The following is a 23322-nucleotide window of genomic DNA, read 5'->3' on the forward strand; positions in this document are numbered from 1 at the left end:
GGCGATATTTAGAACAATAAGTGTGCACAGGGATAAGAGAAACCAGTTATAGACAGCGGAATAGCTTGCTTTGTGCTGTTTTCCATTGCCTTGAACTAAAAGCGCCACACAATTTATTGTTGGTCTTTTGGGCTTAAGATGGGAGCAGATATGCTGCTTTATTTGGATCACTATTTGAAATGAGAAAACGAAAAGCATCCCGATAAGAGATTTAATTTCAGAATGTAGAACCCTTACATTAAAATTTTAATTATGGTATATAATTTGGCATCTAATTAGGCGTGATTTAAAATGTATAATAATTTGTCTGAATAAGAGGTCTCCTAAAAAACTGTTTATAATAGATTCTACACATAGCATTATAATTTCTTCAGGAAATGAACACTTCACTAATGTACAAATGACTATTTAATATGTTCAATAGTGCTTGCTTCTTAGCTCTTAACTGATGGGTAGAGTTCCTCTAACTATTTGCAATCTGTTTTTCGTGCATGGCATTCTAGTTCATATTTCCTAGTTTTTACCATTATTTGGGATAACAGTAGTCATTTATAATAATTCAATCTAGGATAACCATTTTTTGTTTTGATGAAACAATAATACTTTTGTTATTAAAATAATCCAGAGCATACTGCTTGCTGTTTCTTTCGTGTCAGTAATAGTAATTGTGAGCTTTTTCTAAGTACATTATGGCTGAAAAGAATCAGCAATGCCATACTACTGACACAAACCGTTTAAAATAGGTGATGTATTATCATTATGTTTTTGTAACAAATAAAGATATTTTTTAAGAACTCTAAAATATATGAACTAGAATATAAATCTATATTATGAAATAGGTCAATTCAACCCAATTTATTAATTAGCAAGTTGTAAATTTTTCAGAAGGCATGCTAACATCTTGCATAACTACCTTTGTTTACATTACTGCCATACTTTCCACAAATCTAAGCAAATTCTATTATTTGTTAAGTTCCCCTGCACCAAATTGAAGAAGAGCAAATGTTAATTACATATGGCTGTTGGCTACATCCTAGATGATTTCCTTCCCATAATCTTTTAGGACAGGAGTAAGCAGGCTGCATGGAGGTACACCACAGAGAAGTAGAATGAGATTTCCCAGTCTGGGACTTTTCAGTGAACTAATGCTGTCCGTTGTATATTTTAGATGGCGTCTTTTCAGTCTACTCTACCTAAAGTGCACTACCATCTAAGAAGACAAGCAGTGAAAACCTTTGTGAAAACTGAATTCTAAGGAAATAATGACGTCATGACTTATTAAAGCTGAAAAATGTGATTTTTGGGGGGAGTCAGATATTACATTTGATTAGTTTACTACAATTGTAATAAAATGCTTAAGTCATTTGAATAATAAACATCATCTACATCATAAACTCTGTACAACAGATGCTTTTATGAAATGAAGCCAGTTGTTTTTCATGTTTTATTGTAATATACTAGGCATTTATGTATTACTGTGCATTTCTTTTTAAATGTGTAAGTCTTATGTAAATGGATATAAATATGATTTTTTAAAAAATAAAATATATGGTTCATGGAGTCTCGAGTGCAAACATTTGCCAATTCCAAGTACTGTTTGTATTTTACCATTCCACCATTTTTACGGTTTTTGAATTGTTAATAGTCAAATCAATATGTTTCCTTGAAGCATGTTTCATGCTTCAACATGTTTCTCCTTCAAGTCTGTCAATACTTAAAGCTGAACAACCTGCCTCTGATCATGTGAAAAAGAATGATTTAACCTGGAACCGGAGCCAAAAATAGAGCTTTAAAGGCAATCAGGGATGTCCTATATCTTTAGAAATAGCACTGTGATGGCTTGATCTCCTTTTCAATACAATACAAAGCCAAGCTGTTTACAAGAGTCAAAAGCAATTATTTAAAAATTTATATTAAAAAACCATAATCTTCTCCTGTTACCTGTGGACCAAGAAAAAAAACAAAAAACTTCTTTACTAAGAACCACATGTTCATTCAAATATCTTGAACTGCCAGCCAGTACTGGACAGCGAATGTCAACCACTGCGGAGTCTGAGGCTCATTTCCACTAGAGAAAACAAAACCCAAGATACCTTTCCCTTTTGTCAATGTAACTGGGCATTAGCCAGACTCATGTCTAATGTTATAAGCTTTTAGCCGAGATGGCCTTGTTGTGACTTCCCTGAAGTCAGTTTTATCAGAGGAAATAATGAAAGACAGAATGATTAACATATATAGTGTATAAAAGTATAGAAGAGTAATCTCTTCCCTGTGGCTTTATTTGGTGGTGTTACTGTTGTTTATTCTTTGTTTATATGGGAGATTCAAAGTAAAGCCTATTTAATAATACCATTTATCTAACTGCTGATTTTCTGCTGCTTGATCTTATTAAGCGCAAGATCTGTCATTAGTAATTTCTTTTCTGTATTTTAATTTGCTATGTTTGCACGTACATTACATTTGTTTTGATGTCTATTTTTATTTAACAGATTCAGTCAAAACGTAATGGTAACAGAAACCCTTTCCATTGTCAATAAAAAAAAAATACTTCCAGTTCTCTGTTTAAGCTTTGTTTTCTAGTCACATAAGGCTCGACAATTTACTTAAGCTATCAGGAAATGTGTTCTTTGGGTGACTCAAATATTTAGCTTCAAAATTGAGTCTGCCCACAAGAGGGAGATCTAAACTTGCTTATGGGAGTGATCTTAAATTTTTCTAAAAAATGTGGCCTGAATAGGAACAATGAGAAAGAGCTTTCTAAGCTCATCTAAACATGGGCATCTTGATTCACAGAAGTGAAATAGAATATAGGAACTACAACATTATAATGCCATAACTAGATTTGTATCTACTATTATATACCACTCAATCACTAAAAACATATAGTGATGCAAAAGATCCAGCTATTTCCCTCAAAAAAGCATAAAATATGATTTAATTTATAAGATAACTTCTACTACATTCTAAAATCCATTTAATGGATTAAGCTCAGAATCTCAACGTGTTATCTTTTGAACATCAACATTATAAATTTTCACATTTTTAATGTTCAAGACATACAATTTTATATAAACAAAACTGGTTTTTAAATGTAGGAGAGGTCTCATTTACATATGTTTAATATATTTTGACAAGCAAAGTAATTCAATGAATTGGAAAATACTTTACTATAACTTTTGAAAGTACTTTGTATTTTCATTTTCCAATGACTTACAGTAAGAAATCCTATGAAAATACCAAACGAAGACCTCACAGAATTTATTCTAGCAAGTTTAAGTATGGCTGCATTTTTTAGTAACATTATATTGTTGTTTTTAAAGATACATTGAATTCAGAATTTTTTTTTTTTTTTTTTTTTGAGACGGAGTCTCACTCTGTTGCCCAGGCTGGAGTGCAGTGGCCAGATCTCAGCTCACTGCAAGCTCCGCCTCGCAGGTTTACGCCATTCTCCTGCCTCAGCCTCCCGAGTAGCTGGGACTACAGGCGCCCGCCACCACGCCCGGCTAGTTTTTTGTATTTTTTAGTAGAGACGGGGTTTCACCGTATTAGCCAGGATGGTCTCGATCTCCTGACCTCGTGATCCGCCCGTCTCGGCCTCCCAAAGTGCTGGGATTACAGGCTTGAGCCACCGCGCCCGGCCGAATTCAGAATATTTTAAGTACTATCTAGCAAAAGTGATTTATGGTGAGTAGTAAAATAGAATAATATTTTTCTCCCAAATTTTAAGCAGTCTGATGACTCAAGTGTATCTTTCTTGCCCTGTTTTTTCATCACATAAAAGTAACAACATTCTTTGACCTTGCAATTCCCCAGTCAGACACAGGAAATAGCCACTTCCCCAGTCTCAAACACTGCTTTCCATTCCCATCCAACTGGAAAATAACCCAAGTCTGCTTGCTAAGGTGTCCCTTCAGATTTGATTACCAGAAAAAAATGTGCAAGAGGACCAAAGATGCGCCCTTTACATAATTCTTGGATCTGCCTGAGTTTAAATCTTGCAAATGAACAATGATACACATTCAGCTAAATAATTTGCCATTTCAAATTAACCGATTTTTATTTGAAAAAAATCAGGAAAAACATTCTACTTCTAAGACATTAAAATGAGTTATTAATGAAGACCACAGTTATGACAATGGATAAAATGTACCAATGAAAGAGGCGATTGAAGGATCCCAACAGCTTCAAATTAGAGAGTGTCTATGTAGCTGGTTTAATTCAGGCTACTAACATAATTAAAAGGAAAAAGTAGATGAATATATTTTTCCAGGTGTAACAATCAAGAAAGCAATTTCTGAGTAAATAGGAATTTACTTTGAGAAGCCATTTATTTTGCAGCCTTCAGTCCAAAAAAAAGTTAAGATTTTCAGAATTTTTTATATAAGTTGTAGGTCATTTTTATAACAATAAACCTTCTATTATCTATTTATCTCTCACATACATTTCATGTACCCAGAGTATTATGTTACAACAATCTGCTCTTGATAGTAATGTTCCTGATAGATTAAAAGAATGAGAAATACTTGAAGAACAATCAAAGATACAATGAGCATGGTATACTTTTGGGTTAAAATGTATTCTTTGATAACTGATGTTATATAGATCCCTAAATAAATCAAATATTTAATTTCCTACCTCTGTCTACTCTAGTTAACTGGCCCATTCCTACAAGCTTAACAAAAACTCACTTTACAATTATTTTTTTAAAAATTAAGAGATTTTTAGAAGTTAAATGGAAAGATGCTTTTGGACATTACAATTTTTTAATGACGTACTATTTTAAAATTAGAGATATCACAGAAAAATCAGGATTCTTTGTTTTCTCTTTAAAAAACAGAGGCTCTTGCAGCAGGAGACCTGTCTCCTTTTTGGGCCATGTTCTGCTGGGTTCACTGCTCCTTGAGGTGGAGCAGGTGATCTGCAGTCTTCACCATTTTCTACTGTCCTTTGTCCCTCAAACCTAGTGGCTTACATTCACGTCAAAATCATCTAGACATTACACTACCTACCTAGAAACCTTCTTGGTCTTTAACCTAATGTAAAAACCTTGATGTTTCTTTCTTAAGAGTTTCCTTGCCATCCTACCCCGTTTGTACATCTATTCCTTATTTCCATAGGAATCTGGAATCGTTTGGATATACACAGTTAACTAAGAACCTGAGACATGAGGAGGGGCTCCCAGGAGCCCTCATTTCCATGAAGAGATTGAGAGACTGGACTAAATTATCTCTTGATTCTCTGCCAGGCATGTGGTTTTTTGTTGTTGTTATTGTTGTTGTTGTTGTTTTGAGATGGAGTTTCACTCTGTCACCCAGGCTGGAGTGCAGTGGTAGAACTTGGCTCACCGCAACCTCCGCCTCTTGAGTTCAGGTGATTCTCCTTGCCTCAGCCTCCTGCCACCATGCCTGGCTAATTTTTGTATTTTCAGTAGTTACAGGGTTTCACCATGTTGGCCAGGCTGGTCTCAAACTGCTGACCTCAAGTGATCTGCCTGCCTCAGCCTCCCAAAGTGCTGGGATTACAAGCTGAACCACCATGCCAGGTCAGACAGGTGGTTTTCCTTGCCTAAGAAACAAAAGACCTGAAGGTACAGCCATAACCCTGGTGTTCTGCTTTCCCTCAGAAAATGTATAGAAAGAAAAGTCCTCCTACCTAGATAATAATTTCATCTGTCTAGATGATTACCTAAACTTCCCATTTCATCGATTTTATTTAAAACAATGTGAGCATCTACAGAATACTAGAAAATTTCTAAAATTTCTACTAGAAAAATTTTAATTTTCTGACTTCAAATCAAGTTTTAGACTATGCATCAAAACTACAGATTCTTGGTTTGGGGAAATGGCTCTATATTAGTGTTGCTTTCAATTAAAGTGTTTTTCTAGGGAGGTACAATTTTAAAAATAATACACTACATTTAGGAAAAAATACATTTTTCCTAAAGCAGTAGATGATATATAATGAGCCACGTTATAGATAACTAATAACAATGCTAACAGGGTCAAATCAAACAAAAGACACAGGTCTTTCACAAGTTTTCATTAGATTTGTTTAGGCCAAGTTTTACAATTCGCATTTCAGTTTGCAGTAATTTCTACTGAAATATTTATTTCTGAGAAACAACTCAAATAATTTCATTTCAATTAAGAAATTAAATCAACTCAAAATAGGAATAAAACAAACTCATTATGCTTGTTTCAGCATTTCTTCTACATGTCCAAAAATGCTGGGGTCTTCGATTGTAGAAGTTATCTGGAAAACAAAAAAAATTAGGGTCAGGTGAATACTCTTCCTTGAATTTCTTCTACTCTTTCTATAATTAAACAATTATATGCAATGTGGTTTTCCCCATTGTCTTGTAATATTCATATGGAAGGTTTAAAAACCGGGAACTTTGAACCTAATATATTAATACTCATCTATAGCTTTCCAGAGTAAAAGAATAAACAGTTCAGTTAGCAAAACTATTGGACCTAGATGGTATTTTCTCTAGAGTTGGAGTCATCTTCTATATATTTCTATAGAAAGAATTTTTCTTTTTTGTCATGTGTTCACGTAACTACTCCTTATAGTTGCATTGCCTTTTATTATCTTAATGATAAAAATAGATATATCTTTTCACCCATAATGTACACATGAATTAAAGGAAAACATATGATTGAATCGACCTAAGATTTCCTAAAACAATTACAAAATTAGCATTTATCAATTAGAGCATTTTAAACATCTACTGCTGCCAGGCTCAATAATTTTGCTTTCTCATTCACTAATTGACATTAATTATTATAATAAGGAAAATGTACCTTTTAATTCAATAGGATTGAGTTTCCAAAAATGTGTTTGAATTTAACTGACAATTACTAAGAGAAAAAATATTTTGGTGGGCAGTAGTGGCTCAGGTCTGTAATCCCAGCACTTTGGGAGGTTGAGACAATCAAATCACTTGAGCAGGAGTTCAAGACCACCCTGGGCAACAGAGTGAGAATACTACCTCTACAAATACAAAACAAAAAAAATTAGCCGGGCACAGTTTCATGCACCTGTAATCCCAACTACTCCCGAGGCTGACGTGAGAGGATCTCTTTAGACCAGAACTTTGAGGGTGTAGTGAGCTATGAGTGTGCCACTGCCCTACAGCCTGCACAATAAAGCAAGACTCTATCTCTAAATGAAAATAAATAAAAAAAATTTTTTACACATTGGTTCTTATCATCAAAGCATGTGTTCTTAATGAATCAAGTTTCTTTCCAAAACCCTCATTCCTACAGAAGGAATGGCTATATAATCTCTCCCTTACCATTAAAAAATAGTACTCTTATGTGTTTTCTAGGGATGCAATTCATATTTGAGAACCATTTTTAAGAGCTTTGCTGATGCCAAATAAATGAAGAAAAATATTGTAGAACCCAGGATTAAATATCTTTGATAATTTACCTTGTATGGCTTGCCATTGACAATGGCAGATAAAGCTGATCGGGGGATCTTGCCAGATCTGGTTTTGGGTAGCTGTTTGACAAACACTGCATTTCGAAAAGCAGCCACAGGGCCAATGCTCTGTCTCACATGTTTCACAATTTCTTCTAAAACTTGTTCCTCTGTTGCATTTATACCTAGAGAGAAAGTTCAGATGGTAAGCACTGAATTAACCTTAGTTAATTATTCAGGTCCCAAGCAATCAGAGAGAACAAAGATCTCTCACCTTTTCTCAATACACAGAGTGCTAAGGGGACATGACCTTTTAAGGGATCTTCCTTGCCAACAACAGCACAGTCTGCCACGGTACCATGAGAAAGGATTGACTGTAATAAGGAAAGGCATTCATTTAGAATATACATATTTACCATATATATATATATATACACATTCAATATGTAGATATAGATACAGATATAAATATACAAACACATATAATTTCAGCTGGGGGAAAAAGTACATGGAAGAGAAGCCAAAAATCCATGACTGCCTATTGAAAATTCATAAGTAATTTACATCATTACTACTGAAGTGAATGCTTAGAATCCCCATGGTAGTCACTAAAGGTTGATAGTAATTAAGATAAATTGCTCAGCTTACCCGGAAAGTAAGGAAATGGTTTCTTGGTCTCAACTGTTTATTAATGAAGTCTGAGAAAATGTGTAGTGGATACCACATGTAAACAAGCCTCTGCAAACAGGCAGACTCATGGCGATTGGGTCTTAACGCTGGCTGCCATAAGCATACCTTCCAGAGGAATCCAAGGCTGCCCTATGGCTAAATAATAACTTTATTTCTGAATCTGTTAGTGAACAATGAAATTCCTTTAGTGGCCACCCATCCAGAGATGATTTTCCAGGACTTGCAAGAGACTGGATATGGAGAGAGGCCCTGACATCAGATAATCCCCACTGTTGAAGAACTATATTCATATTGCTTGCCTTAAATTCACAAAGCTGGTACCTATCTGAAATCACAAAAACCCATAGAGTTGAGTAACCACATGAAATACAGATGCTCAGTTTTTTATATGTATATATGTGTGTGTATATATACATATATATATATAGTGACAGGACTTTTTAAAATGCATACTCAAATGTTCTTTTCTGAAAGATTAATAGTTATTTCAGTGACTCCAAAGCTCTAATAGCTAGAGAAAACATTGAGCAAACTTTTAACCAACAGCACATCTGGCAGTCCTTCTTCTTTCTTCTATTCATTCATTCAATGAATATTTGCTAAATGCCTCCTGTGTTGCAACCATTCACTGGGTTCAGGGGTGATAAAAAATAGTCAGCATATTGCTTCAAGATGCTTACAGTCTAGTAGTGGAGACAGATATTAATAAATAATTATGAATATCTACTCTAAATAAATACAAAAGTGATAAGGACTCTGGGGAATTTTTTTTTTATATGAAAGATACAGCAAAAGCAACCAATTTGGCAGAAAGATCTGGACCTCAAAAACTTTTTCCTCAGGAAATAACAATGAGCAGATCTGAAGGATGAGTAGATATTTATTAGGCAAGGAGACGGGGATGCGGCAAAAACCCTGGGGAAGGACTTCACAGGTACCATTCATACCTCAAAGAGACCAGTGTGGCTAGAAAGCAGAGAACAAAGAGTGAGAATGGAGAAGATGGAGCTACATAGGTGGATAGGTATTGTGCTAGGAACCTCCAGCTCATTTTAGCAGCCCTGGGAAGGCTATAAAGCATTTTCAGTAGTTGAGAAGGAATGCAAAATCAAAATAGTTTTAATATTGAGGTTTGATGTTTGTTTGTATGTTTGCTTGTTTGAGACAAGATCTCACTCTGTCACCCAGGCTGGAGTGTGCCAGCATGATCATAGATCACTGCAGCCTCAACCTCCCAGGCTCAGGTGATCCTCCCACCTCAGTCTCCTGAGTAGCTGGTTCTGCAGGTGCACACCACCATGTCTGACTAATTTTTTGTACTATTTTTTTTGTAGAGATGGGGTTTCGCCATGTTCCCTAGACTTGTCTCAAACTCCCAGGCACAAGCAATCTAGCTGTTTTGGCCTCCCAAAGTGCTAGGATTACAGGCATAAGCTACTTTATTTTTTTAAGGTAGTTTTAGATTCATAGCAATATCAAGTAAGAAAGTAAGATTCTCATATACATCTTACCACTACATATACACAGCCTCCCCCATTATCAAAATTTGGTACCAGAACGATACATTTGTTGCAACTGATGAACCAAAACTGGCACACCGTTATCATCCTAGTTCATAGTTTGCATTACTACATTATGGTCTACTCTTGTACATGTCTGAGTGTTGTCAAATGTGTAAGACAGGTATCCACCTTTATAGTATCACGCAGAACGGTTTTACTGACCTAAATACTCCCTGTGCTCTGTTCATTCATCCCCTCCCTTTCCCCTAACTGTTGGCAACAACTGAACTTTATATTGTCTGCAAGGTCCTTTTCCAGAATGTCATATAACTGGAATCATTCAGTATGTAGCCTTTTCAGATTAGCTTCTTTCACTTCAGAGTGGATTTTGAAAAGCACAAACTTATTTTAGTTTCATTATGGAAAATAAATAAAGAATTGTTGAGAGTGGGTGTCACCATTTATACAGGAAAACCACCTGAAAGGATACCGCAGTAGGCTAAGGTCATGATAGTAAGAATAAAGACTAGAATTTCTTTAGCGGTAAAATGGACAAAATCTGATGATACATTGAATATGGGGCATAAATAAGAGAGATGGATTAAGGATGATTCTATGGTTTTTGACTTGAGCATCTGATTGGATGGTGGCATCATTTTTAAGCCAGAAATTGATAATGAGGATAAGACTTAAGAGGAAATATCACATATTCAGTCTTGGAGTTGTTTCATTGAGATGCCGTTGAGACATCTAAGTAGAGGCAGTTGTACACCAGAATCTGAGGAGAGGCTTAATCTGCAGATGCACATTGGGATGTCATTAATGTACAGATGCTAATGGAAGCTATAGACTTTGACGAGCCTATTTCAGGAGAAACTAAGAAGAAGAAAAGAGTAAAGACCTTAAGGAACTCCAACATGTAATAAGCACATGAAAAAGGAGAAGCTAGAAAACTAAACAAACAAACAAACAACAACAACAACAAAAAACCCAGCCAGAGGTAGAAAAATAACTCAGCACGATCTGGTATGTGTCATTTTCAAGTCCCAAACTTTCCACGAATATATTTTTTTTCTAATTAGGCCAAATTGAAAGTAAGTTTTCTCTTCTCTGAACTCCTGGAAGACTTGATGACCTGCTAGGATGATTGGTACAAAGCCAGTGCAATATCTTACTTTGGACTCAACATTGCTTCTATACCATATTGTAATCATACCATTTGAAGAATTGGCTTGTAAGGATTTTCATCCACATACCTTCTGATTCATGCAGTCCTGAGGGTAGTACATGTTAAATAAATGATTTTTGTAGGATATGCTTTGTTAGCTTTTGCAGGATTTGCTTAGGCAAAAATATTCACACCCTTTCCATTAGTTGAACCTAACTAAAAAGCTTCTGCTAAATACATACTACACGACTACACAACACCATATTCTCCCACTGCTTCTATATGTATAAACTCTTAAAATGCTCCCAACAGCTCATTTATTAGTCTTTTTTACTTTTAAGACCCATGTGGTGTGATCAGAAAGACAACTTTTACTGCCAGATATATGTTTTAGTACTTACTATAGTCAGTCATTAGTCATGAAAAGTAACACTTTGCTGTACCAGATAGGATAAAGACTTGGAAGGTTAGATCCTATGAATTCTGACTGGGTGTTCCCTTAATGAGTAAAGAACATCTCTTTTTCCTGGCTAACCAGAGGTTTAATCATCAAAAATTATTAGTGTTTATTGGTGCCATGACTCTCTGTACTGGAGTTCCTAAAATGCCAAGGTATCTGTTCAAATCATTGTTAAAAAATAAATCACCCACATATTTTGTCACCTAACCAATATGACTAGAATTTTAACTAAATTTAATGTTAAAACATCTAGTTTGCCACTCTTTGACTTTGTTATTTTAAATTTTACTAAGATTTTGTCCTTAGTCTTAGTGCTTTTAGAAGTGGATGGGAAAATGTTGATTGCTTTTCTATAAAAGCAAGGAACATTTTAAAATCAGAAGAAATATACAACAAAATTTCTTGTAGTATAATGTTAGAGTTTCCCATTTTTGCCTGCTGCAGATAAATTCTTAAAAATTGTGAGAAGCAAAATCGTTTTCAAGAATTATGTGTCATATCTAAGTGACATCAAATATTATTCATCTATCAGTTTTTAAAGTGCCATAAAGGAAGGGTGGCAGCTTTTTATGTTGGCCCCACAAATAACATTTGCATGCCAAGTGATGATTTCAACAACTGAAGCATTAAAAGCGAAAGTGTCGAAATATGTCTTGGCAACATTCAAGGGACAGAAGCCAACCAAATGTCCTATGGGGGTAAAAATATCAAAAGCCACATTAACGCATTCCCTCCAAATAAAATCTATGAAGCATCTGTGATTAACTGACATGTAAGTACCTAAAGATGTTATGGAACTTAAAAGGCAATAGTCTCACCACAAGTGAGTATATAAATGTTATGGGATTAGCACTAGTAACTTCCTGTCATCTGTTGTTTCCTAGGTATTGCCAATTTTGAATAGATTTTAATGAATTTAAAATATTTTCGGGCTTCACTGGGCTGACCTACACAGGTTTCTCAATTATATTTTTAAGAATCTTAATTTAAAAAATTAGTTCAAATCAAACACCCTCATAAGATGGGAGGAGGCAGTTTGCAGTGCGATATTGTCTATGCAATGGTTTGAAAAAGAGGGATTTTTAAAAATTTCCTCTGACATTGGAGCAATCTAGGAAACTTGTCAGAGAGATTCCAGATACTCATCAATATTCATAGGAGTACCCAGGAAATATTCAGCAATGTTGTAACTACTTAAATCCAATAGTCATTTAACGCTTGGTAGAATTGAAATGGCAAGCATCTTAGTTGGATATACTGTCACTTTATGGAAATATATTCAATGTTGAAGAATCATTCCTAAAACAGCAAATAAAATAGTTAAGTTGGAAAACAAACAGTAACACTTTGGTTAGAACAACCTCAAAAAGGCCAATGGCATGTGAACAGTGTCCTGGGTAGGCTTTAAAGGCAGTATGTTAACACCAGATTTCCAAGTTCCCACAAATATTAGTGGGATTATTTAACAAACCTAAACTTAAGCTACAAGTGAAAGAGTGAAACTAGAGAGTCCAATTTATTTCCTGTACATTTCTTTGTATGAAAAAGCCTGTAGATTTCTTCACATGAAAAGCCACAGCAGTCAAAGAGAACTGAGCAAGAACAATCATATTAGCTCCTGAAAATTTTAGCTTACAAGTCCAGAACTAGCAGATTTTAGACATAATTATTCTATGAACTCTTTAACTTCCACCAAAGTTTCCTAAATGTCTAGCTCGATGCTGGACTTTCAAAAATTTATCAACTCTTAAAATAGACTTGATTATTACTTAATAGTTAAAGAAGGTCCTCATTTTTACTTGGATCTGCGAGGATACTGTCCTCTTAAATTGATAAAAAGCTATGCCAGAGCTCCATTTTCTTATGATGAGAACAGAAAAGAACATAGAGTTTCCTGAAATATTTTTGATGTAATAATTTTAATAGAATATCTGCTTGATTTAGGTAATATACATTTTATGGTTTTGCTGTACTTGAAATTATTTTTCTAAAAATACTATTGGTACAAATATTTGTACGTATTTATAGGGTATATGTGATATTCTGTTACATGCATAGAGTGTGTAATGATCAATTCAGGGTATTTAAGGTATCCATCACTTTGAGTATTTATCATTTCTATGTGTTGAAAACGTTTCAAGTGCTAATTTCTAGTTATTTTGAACTATACATTGTTATTAATTATAGACACTCTACTTTGCTATTGAATATTAGAACTCATTCCTTCTATCTAACTGTATATTTGTACCCATTAACCAATCTCTTTTCATGTCCTTCCACCACTTGACACACACATACCCTTCTCAGCCTCTGGTATCATTCTACTCTCTGTTTCTATAAGATCAACTATTCCAGATCCCATATATGAGTGAAGATAGATATTGTCTTTCTGTGCCTGGCTCCTTTCACTTAATATAATGAAATCCAGTTCCATCAAAATAGCTGCGAATGGCAGGATTTTATTATTTTTTATGGCCAAGTATTGCTCTATTGTGCACATTTACCATATTTTCTTTCTTCATTCATCTGTTGATGATCACTTAGGTTGATCTATATCTTTGCTACTTGAGCAGTGCTGCAATAAACATGGGGGTAAATGTAGCCCTTTGACATACTAATTTATTTTCCTTTGGATAAATACCCAGCAGTGGGATTGCAAGATCTTATGGTAGTTCTACTGTTAGTTTTTTGAAAAATCTCCATACTATTTTCCATAACGGCTGTACTAATTTGCATTCCTACTAACCGAGTATGAGTTCCCTTTTCTCTACATCCTTGCATGAATGACTTTCTTTTTTTTTTTTTTTGAGACGGAGTCTCGCTCTGTCGCCCAGGCTGGAGTGCAGTGGCCAGATCTCAGCTCACTGCAAGCTCCGCCTCCCGGGTTTACGCCATTCTCCTGCCTCAGCCTCCCGAGTAGCTGGGACTACAGGCGCCCGCCACCTCGCCCGGCTAGTTTTTTGAATTTTTTAATAGAGACGGGGTTTCACCATGTTAGCCAGGATGGTCTCGATCTCCTGACCTTGTGATCCGCCTGTCTCAGCCTCCCAAAGTGCTGGGATTACAGGCTTGAGTCACCGCGCCCGGCCACATGAATGACTTTCTAACAATAACTTATACATTTTTTTTGTCTTTCTAATAATTACTCATAAAACGTCTACTTAGGGAAACTGGAAAAGTACAAATATATTCACTGTACGTAAAAACAATATTCAGTCCATTTTTTTCTACAAATAAAACTTTCAATGGATTAAGACCCTCAATTCCTATTCCAAAAAGTTAAAATGGAATATGGTATTCACCATTGGGAACCCTTGACAAGTAGTTAAATAGTAAGGTTTGGGCACTTTAGTAAGAGCTGGATATATCATCAAACATTTCAGAAGGAAATAATCAATTTGCTAATCAATTTTGCTAGGAGCTAATAAAAAGTCAGTATAAAGTATCAGTTCACAATTCTCTAAGAGATTTCAAAGACAGAGAAGACAAATCTGATTTAAATTGAGATACAATTTTCTTATTAAATATAAATATTTAATAAACACTTAGGCATTAAATTCATATATAGAGAGAAGTTAACTTAAAGATTTAAGGTCTGAATGGTTTCCTGTTATGCACCCTAAATACTCCAAGACCCAGTGACAAAGTTTCTGTTAAATGCCAATAATTTTAGCATGTTTTTTTTTCTCTTTTTCCATTTTAGCTGCCTATTTTCTGCCTATCTCATTCTGCTGTTACATACAATGAGAAGGATTTCAGTGGAAGCATTAAAGCGCAACATACATTTGAATAGGTTAACAGTCCTCTTTTCATTCTAAAAATAAAAAAAAAGACTAAGGTTTTTGACTAATAATAAGAACTATGCGTACATAGTTTTCATATTTTGATTGACTGAGTCTGCCAGAAATTCAGGTGAATATTGGAAGTAATCTCTTAAAAGGAAGAAATTAAAATTTCATGCAACCAGAGCCATCTTTTGCCAACACACCAAAAGACATGAAGCAAAAATTTCAATTTCAGGTTATCACAAAATTCAGTCGTTTAAAAACAAGATAACATTATAATAGCACACAAAGCTCAAACGTTCTAAAATATTTTATAAAGTTCCTTCCTTTTACTCAAAAAAATCACATTTAAGAAACACATGCCAACATAACAAGAAGTATTAAGCTGTTAAGTTTGAACAGAAGATAGGTACTAACTTTTTTAATTTTTAATTTTTTTAACTTTTATTTTAGATTCAGGGATACATAAGCAGATTTGCTATATAAATAAACTCATGTCACAGGGGTCTGTTGCACAGATTATTTCATCACCCAGGTACTAAGCCTAGTACCCAATAGTTTTGTTTTGTTTTTTTCTGATCCTCTTTCAATTAGAGAAAGAGGAAATAAACCTTTGATCTGCATACTCTGATCACAGTGAATTGTTAATCATGTTACTTTAAACATTTTCTTTCATTCAAATTGTAGTTTCTTTGCTCCACTCAGTTTAAAAGCTATTCTGGGATTTCATTCTAGAAAAAAAAAAAAAAGTGAAGTAACATCTCTTCCACAATAACAATAAAAAACTCTGAGCTAAAATATACACTAGAAGACTGATTCAGAACATCAGAACTTGAAATACAACTTGGTGATAAGTTCACTGTCATTTGGGAGTTTGGGGATTTTGTTATTTTTGTTTATTTGTTTGCTTTACTTTCTGTATAATCTGGCCCCAGGGCTAAAGCAGCTCAACATGTGTAACTGACAAGGAATACAGACAGAAAAAGCCCTAAGAGCCTGCTGTGTCTGGTCAGAGGCCCAGGAAAAGGAGTAGGGGAGACATGAAACAGGTTTCGTCCTCCCTACTTTAGATGAGTGCCCACAAAGCGGCAGGGCCCACCCTCTCTTTACAGAGCTGTAGCAAATTTGTTACCTCTCCACACCTTACACCAAGTAAATATCAGCGACGAAGGTGTGCCCCTTCCCTTCTCCACACTAGCTGTACAACAGCTCCTGCAGGAGGGAGCCCTGGGTACTCTCCCATCCTAAACCAAGAGAACCCAGAAAGGATCAGTGCCACTTGCTCTCTGCAGCAGCAGCCATGCCGTTCCTGCGAGTGGCTCGCTATTGACTTACCCTGCCATGTGCTAGGCAACTGCCAGCAAAGAGACAAAACTGCTTCCTCTCCCCAGAGACACTGTTCCTGTAGACATTGCAGGAATAATCCTGGTAACTGTGGGTAGACAAAGCCCTGACTCATTACCCATAAGAACAGCAAATGAGAGGTTTGTGAACCAAAGAGGGAAAAGGGATCGCTGGTTTTGGTACTACATGAAAGAAGCTTAGAATTCACCACCTCATTCTAACAAGTAGAAAGTTAAACAAACTGAAAAAAAAAAAAAATTCTTCTTAGATTTGTCACAGGGGAAGTTCACAGGGAAAACCACTGCCTCCAAAACTGTAGAGACAGACAATTAATAGAGAAAAACACAATTTATTGGAGCAGAAACCTCTATAGGAACAAGTGCTAAGGTTGGAAAACCCAAGCTTTACGACAAAACACTGTGTTCCTCTTTCCAGGGCCTAACCTTAAAAGAAACTATTCTGTAACAGAACCTAACTGCTGGAGTTTTCTCAGAGCCTAACTGACATAGGAGAAAGTAAATATCCAGTTCCAGCCCCCTTTATTCATCCTATTTTAAGAGGGGAAAAATCTACAAAGAACTTATGAAGTTCACAGTCTAAGGATACATGTTCATGAAACAACTAGGATTTAATCATAGGACTACAGAATACTTCTTCTCCCCCTCATCTTACCAATACACCAGTAAAGGCCTACTTACTGAAGTTCTTTTTACACAGTACATCTCGTCAGTATTTCAACAAACTATTACAAGGCATACTAAAAGGCAAAATAAATAAATAACAGCAAACCACACAAATACACACACACAGTTTGAATAGACTGAAGAAGCATTAGAAACAGAATTTAACAGGCAGGAATATTGGAATTATCTGAACATGATATATTTTAAAACTACAATTAATATGTTAAGGGCATTAGTGGAAAAAGTAGACAACTAGCAATAACATGATTAATGTAAGCTGAGCAGAGAGATTGAAATTATAATAAAGAATTTTTATAACGTTACAAAGAAATATCACTGTATCAAAAATAAAGAATGTCTTTGATGGGCTTATTTGTAAACTAGACATGGGGGAAAGGAGAATCTTGGCGCTTGGGGATATATCAATAGAATCCTACAAAACCAAAAATCAAAGAGAAAAAAGATGGAAAAGAAATCCCCAAGCAGAACAAAATACCCAAGAACTTCAGAGCAAATACAAAAGCTGTAACAAACACATAATAGTGGTAATGGGAGGAGAAGAAAGAAATAGAAGCAATATATGAAGAAATAATGACTGAGAATTTCCCCCAAATTAATGGTGACACAAAATCATAGATCCAGGAATCACAGAAAACATCAAGAAAGATAAATGTAAAAAAAAAAAAAAAAAATCCTACATGTAGGCATATCATATTCAAATTTCAAACAATCTAAGATGAAGAAAAAAATTCTAGAGAAAGCCAGAGTGGAGGGAGAAAAACCTTACCTGTAGAGAAGCAAAGATAAGAATCATATGTGATTTCTCCTTAAGAACCATGTAAACAAGCAGACAGTGGAGCGAAATATTTAAAGTATCAAGAGAGAAAAAAGCACCACTAATTCTACAATTACAGAATTACAGATTGCTATATTGTGGAAAATTATCCTTCAAAAATTAAGGAGAAATAAATAATTTTTTAGACAAAAGAAAAAAAATTGAGTTAATACATTGCCAGTAGACCTGCTTTGCAAGAAATGTTATTTGGAGACAAAGAAAATAATATATCAGAAACTTGTATGAATAAAAATAACAGAAGAGCATCAGAAATGAATAAACAAAAATAAAATAAAAAATTATTTTTCTTGTTCTCAATTTACCTCACAGATAAGTTTGCTCACAATAATAATAGCAACAATGTGGGTATATGTGCATGTATATATGCTTATGTATAAGCAAGTGAATGACAGCAGTGATACAAGAGCTACAAGGGAGGAATTAGAAATATTTTGCTATTATAAGGTATTTGCTCTGCCTATGAAGTAACATAGTATTATTTGAGTCTGGACTTGATTAGTTGTAAATATATATTGCAAACATTAGGGCAACCACTAAAACAAGTTTAAAAAAGTATATTTAATATGTTAAGAAAGGAGAGCAAAATGAAATAATATAAAATGTCCAATTATAACCACAAAATGCAGAGAAAGACAGACAGAAATAGAAACAAAGAATAAGGGCAACAAACAGAAAACAATAACAAATACGGTAAATATTAATTCAGTTATATTATTGATCACTTAATATCTGATCTAAATATACCAATTAAAAGGCAGATCGTCAGAGAGTAGATAAAAAAACAAGCCTCCATTATATGTTTTCTGAAAGAAACCCATTTTAAATATAATGACACATATAGATTAAAAGTAAAGGGATGGAGAAAGTTATACCATGCTAATTTTTATAAGTAGGAGTAGTTACGTGAACAAACAGAAGCATTACATAATGATAAAGAAGTCAATAACCCAAGAAGGAATGATGATCCTTACAGCATTAAAGTATGTCAGGCAAAAACTGATAGAATTGGGAGGAGAGACAGATGAAAAATTATTATAGTTCAAGACTTCAACACCCCTGTGCTGGAAATTTACAGATCCACTAGGCACACCATCAGTAAGGACATAGTTCAATTCAACAGTACCATCAATAAACTGAATAAAACTGACATCAATAGTCCACTTCATTCAACAACTAAGAATTAAGAATAAGAAAAAAAAGTCCACGCTCAACACATCATAGACAGAACAAGTACCTTTTAATAACAAAAATTCCTAATTCCTCCCTTCTAGCCCTTGTATCACTACTGTCATTTATTTTGCTTATACATAAGCATGTATATGTATGTGCATATATGCACACATATTGTTGCTGTTATTAGTATGAACAAACTGTTGTTTGTGAGATAAATTGAGAACAAAAACAATAAAATATTTTATTTTACTTTCTGATATGGTTTGGCTGTGTACCCATCCAAATCTCATCTTGAATTGTGGCTTCCATAATTCCCACGTGTCATAGGAGGCACCCAGTGGGAGGTAACTGAATTGTGGGGGCGAATATTTTCTGTGTTGTTCTCATGATAGTGAATAAGTCTTACAAGATCTGATGGTTTTATAAAGGGAGTTCCCCTGCACGCTCCCTCTTGCCTGGTGCCATGTAAGACATGACTTTGCTCCTCATTCTCCTTCTGCCATGATTGTGAGGCCTCCCCAACCATGTGGAATTATGAGTTAATTAAACCTCTTTCCTTTATAAATTACCCAGTCTCAAATAGGTCTTTATTAGCAGTGTGAGAACAGACTAATACACCTTCACTTATTCATTTCTGATGCTCTTCCTTTACTTTTCTTTATCTAAATTTCTGATTTATATTTTTTCTTTGTCTCTGAATGAAGTTGTTGAATGAAGATTACACATTTTTTTTCAAACTCAAATGGAACATTCACCAAAGCAGACTATATTTTGGACTATAAAACACACCTTAAAATTTTTCAAAGAATATAAATCATACAATATCTGTTCTGAGGTAATAATGGAATTAAACTAGCAATCAATAACAGAAAAATAGATGCAAAATCACAAATTATTGGAGATTAAACAACACACTTCTAAATAACACATGAGTCAAAGAAGGTATTTCAAGAGAAATTTAAACATATTTTAACTAAATGAAAATTAAAATATAACATCAATATTTATGGGATGTGGCAGCAGCATGCTTGCAGGAAAATTTATAGCATTGAATTCACATATTTGAAAAGAAGAAAGATCTAAAATCAATTACCTAAACTTTCACCTTAGGAAACTAGAAAATGGAAGACCAAATTAAATTCAAAGTAAGCAGAAGAAAAGAAATTATAAAAATTAAGGAGAAGAAGATGGCCGAATAGGAACAGCTCCAGTCTCCAACTCCCAGCGCGAGTGACACAGAAGACCGGTGATTTCTGCATTTTCAACTGAGGTACTGGGGTCATCTCTCTAGGGAGTGCCGGACAATCGGTGCTAGTCAGCTGCTGCAGGCTGACCAGCGTGAGCTGAAGCAGGGCGAGGCATCGCCTCACCTGGAAGCGCAAGGGGGACGGAAATCCGTTTTCCTAGCCAGGGAACTGAGACACACAACACCTGGAAAATCGGGTAACTCCCACCCCAATACTGCGCTTTAAGGAAACAGGCACACCAGGAGAATATATCCCACACCTGGCCGGGAGGGTCCCACGCCCACGGAGCCTCCCTCACTGCTAACACAGCAGTCTGCCGCGATCGATCCGCAAGGCAGCAGCGAGGCTGGGGGAGGGGCGCCTGCCATTGCTGAGGCTTAAGTAGGTAAACAAAGCCGCTGGGAAGCTCGAACTGGGTGGGACTCACAGCAGCTCAAGGAAGCCTGCCTGTCTCTGTAGACTCTATCTCTGCGGACAGCGCACAGCGGCAGTCCAATAGGGGAAGCAGCGGGGGCCGGTGCAGACGCGAACGACTCTGTCTGACAGCTTTGGGGAGAGCCGTGGATCTCCTAACGCGGAGGTTGAGATCTGAGAACTGCCTGCTCAGGTGGGTCCCTGACCCCTGAGTAGCCTAGCTGGGAGACATCCCCACTAGGGGCAGTCTGACACCCCACACCTCACAGGGTGGAGTCACCCCTGACAGGAAACTTCCAAAGGAAGAATCAGACAGGTACACTCGCTGTTCAGCAATATTCTATCTTCGGCAACCTCTGCTGCTGATACTCAGGCAAACAGCGTCTGGAGTGGACCTCAAGCAATCTCCAACAGACCAACAGACAGTCCTTCTGACTGTCAGACGGAAAACTATCAAACAGGAAGGACACCTATACCAAAACCCTACCAGTACGTCACCATCATCAAAGACCAGAGACAGATAAAACCACAAAGATGGGGAAGAAGCAGGGCAGAAAAGCTGGAAATTCAAAAAATAAGAGTGCATCTCCCCCTGCAAAGGAGCGCAGCCCATCGCCAGCAACGGATCAAAGCTGGTCAGAGAATGACTTTGACGAGATGAGAGAAGAAGGCTTCAGTCCATCAAACCTCTCAGAGCTAAAGGAGGAATTACGTACCCAGCGCAAAGAAACTAAAAATCTTGAAAAAAGAGTGGAAGAATTGACAGCTAGACTAATTAATGCAGAGAAGATCATAAATGAAATGACAGAGATGAAAACCATGACACGAGAAATACGTGACAAATCCACAAGCTTCAGTAACCGACTCGATCAACTGGAAGAAAGAGTATCAGCGATTGAGGATCAAATGAATGAAATGAAGCGAGAAGAGAAACCAAAAGAAAAAAGAAGAAAAAGAAATGAACAAAGCCTGCAAGAAGTATGGGATTATGTAAAAAGACCAAATCTATGTCTGATTGGGGTGCCTGAAAGTGAGGGGGAAAATGGAACCAAGTTGGAAAACACTCTTCAGGATATCATCCAGGAGAACTTCCCCAACCTAGTAGGGCAGGCCAACATTCAAATTCAGGAAATACAGAGAACACCACAAAGATACTCCTTGAGAAGAGCAACTCCAAGACAGATAATTGCCAGATTCACCAAAGTTGAAATGAAGGAAAAAATCTTAAGGGCAGCCAGAGAGAAAGGTCGGGTTACCCACAAAGGGAAGCCCATCAGACTAACAGCAGATCTCTCAGCAGAAACTCTACAAGCCAGAAGAGAGTGGGGGCCAATATTTAACGTTCTTAAAGAAAAGAATTTTAAACCCAGAATTTCATATCCAGCCAAACTAAGTTTCATCAGTGAAGGAGAAATAAAATCCTTTACAGATAAGCAAATGCTTAGAGATTTTGTCACCACCAGGCCTGCCTTACAAGAGACCCTGAAGGAAGCCCTAAACATGGAAGGAACAACCGGTACCAGCCATTGCAAAAACATGCCAAAATGTAAAGACCATCGAGGCTAGGAAGAAACTGCATCAACTAACGAGCAAAATAACCAGTTAATATCATAATGACAGGATCAAGTTCACACATAACAATATTAACCTTAAATGTAATGGACTAAATGCTCCAATTAAAAGACACAGACTGGCAAACTGGATCAAGAGTCAAGACCCATCAGTCTGCTGTATTCAGGAGACCCATCTCACATGCAGAGACATACATAGGCTCAAAATAAAGGGATGGAGGAAGATCTACCAAGCAAATGGAGAACAAAAAAAAGCAGGGGTTGCAATCCTAGTCTCTGATAAAACAGACTTTAAACTATCAAAGATCAAAAGAGACAAAGAAGGCCATTACATAATGGTAAAGGGATCAATTCAACAGGAAGAGCTAACTATCCTAAATATATATGCACCCAATACAGGAGCACCCAGATTCATAAAGCAAGTCCTTAGAGACCTACAAAGAGACTTAGACTCCCATACAATAATAATGGGAGACTTCAACACTCCACTGTCAACATTAGACAGATCAACGAGACAGAAAGTTAACAAGGATATCCAGGAATTGAACTCATCTCTGCACCAAGTGGACCTAATAGACATCTATAGAACTCTCCACCCCAAATCAACAGAATATACATTCTTCTCAGCACCACATCGCACTTATTCCAAATTGACCACATAATTGGAAGTAAAGCACTCCTCAGCAAATGTACAAGAACAGAAATTATAACAAACTGTCTCTCAGACCATAGTGCAATCAAACTAGAACTCAGGACTAAGAAACTCAATCAAAACCGCTCAACTACATGGAAACTGAACAACCAGCTCCTGAATGACTACTGGGTACATAACGAAATGAAAGCAGAAATAAAGATGTTCTTTGAAACCAATGAGAGCAAAGATACAACATACCAGAATCTCTGGGACACATTTAAAGCAGTGTGTAGAGGGAAATTTATAGCACTAAATGCCCACAAGAGAAAGCAGGAGAGATCTAAAATTGACACTCTAACATCACAATTAA

The 23322-nt window shown here is 36.0% G+C and overlaps 2 protein-coding genes across 7 annotated transcripts in view; one reads left to right on the forward strand and one right to left on the reverse strand.

Moving 5' to 3' along the window:
* LOC117089678 (liprin-alpha-2) overlaps positions 1-2553 on the forward strand; it is a 207375-nt gene extending 204822 nt beyond the window's left edge. For all 6 annotated transcript variants that reach the window (XM_033221151.1, XM_033221154.1, XM_033221150.1 and 3 more), the window contains one exon: positions 1169-2553. Coding sequence is in view for 2 of the 6 variants with exons in the window: in XM_033221154.1 (XP_033077045.1) it covers positions 1169-1197 (29 nt within the window). In the remaining 4 variants the exon portion in view is untranslated. The remainder of the gene's footprint in view (positions 1-1168) is intronic.
* Positions 2554-4309: 1756 nt separating this feature from the next.
* Positions 4310-23322, reverse strand: part of ACSS3 (acyl-CoA synthetase short chain family member 3) — a 178787-nt gene continuing 159774 nt past the window's right edge. The window contains exons 14-16 of the mRNA XM_033221156.1: positions 7700-7799; positions 7435-7610; positions 4310-6252 (exon numbers count right to left, since the gene is read on the reverse strand). Coding sequence (XP_033077047.1) covers positions 6187-6252; positions 7435-7610; positions 7700-7799 — 342 coding nt within the window. The 3' untranslated portion in view covers positions 4310-6186. The remainder of the gene's footprint in view (positions 6253-7434; positions 7611-7699; positions 7800-23322) is intronic.

The sequence above is a fragment of the Trachypithecus francoisi genome, unplaced genomic scaffold, assembly GCF_009764315.1.
Source record: "Trachypithecus francoisi isolate TF-2019V2 unplaced genomic scaffold, Tfra_2.0 Lachesis_group11, whole genome shotgun sequence".
Taxonomy (NCBI): domain Eukaryota; kingdom Metazoa; phylum Chordata; class Mammalia; order Primates; family Cercopithecidae; genus Trachypithecus; species Trachypithecus francoisi.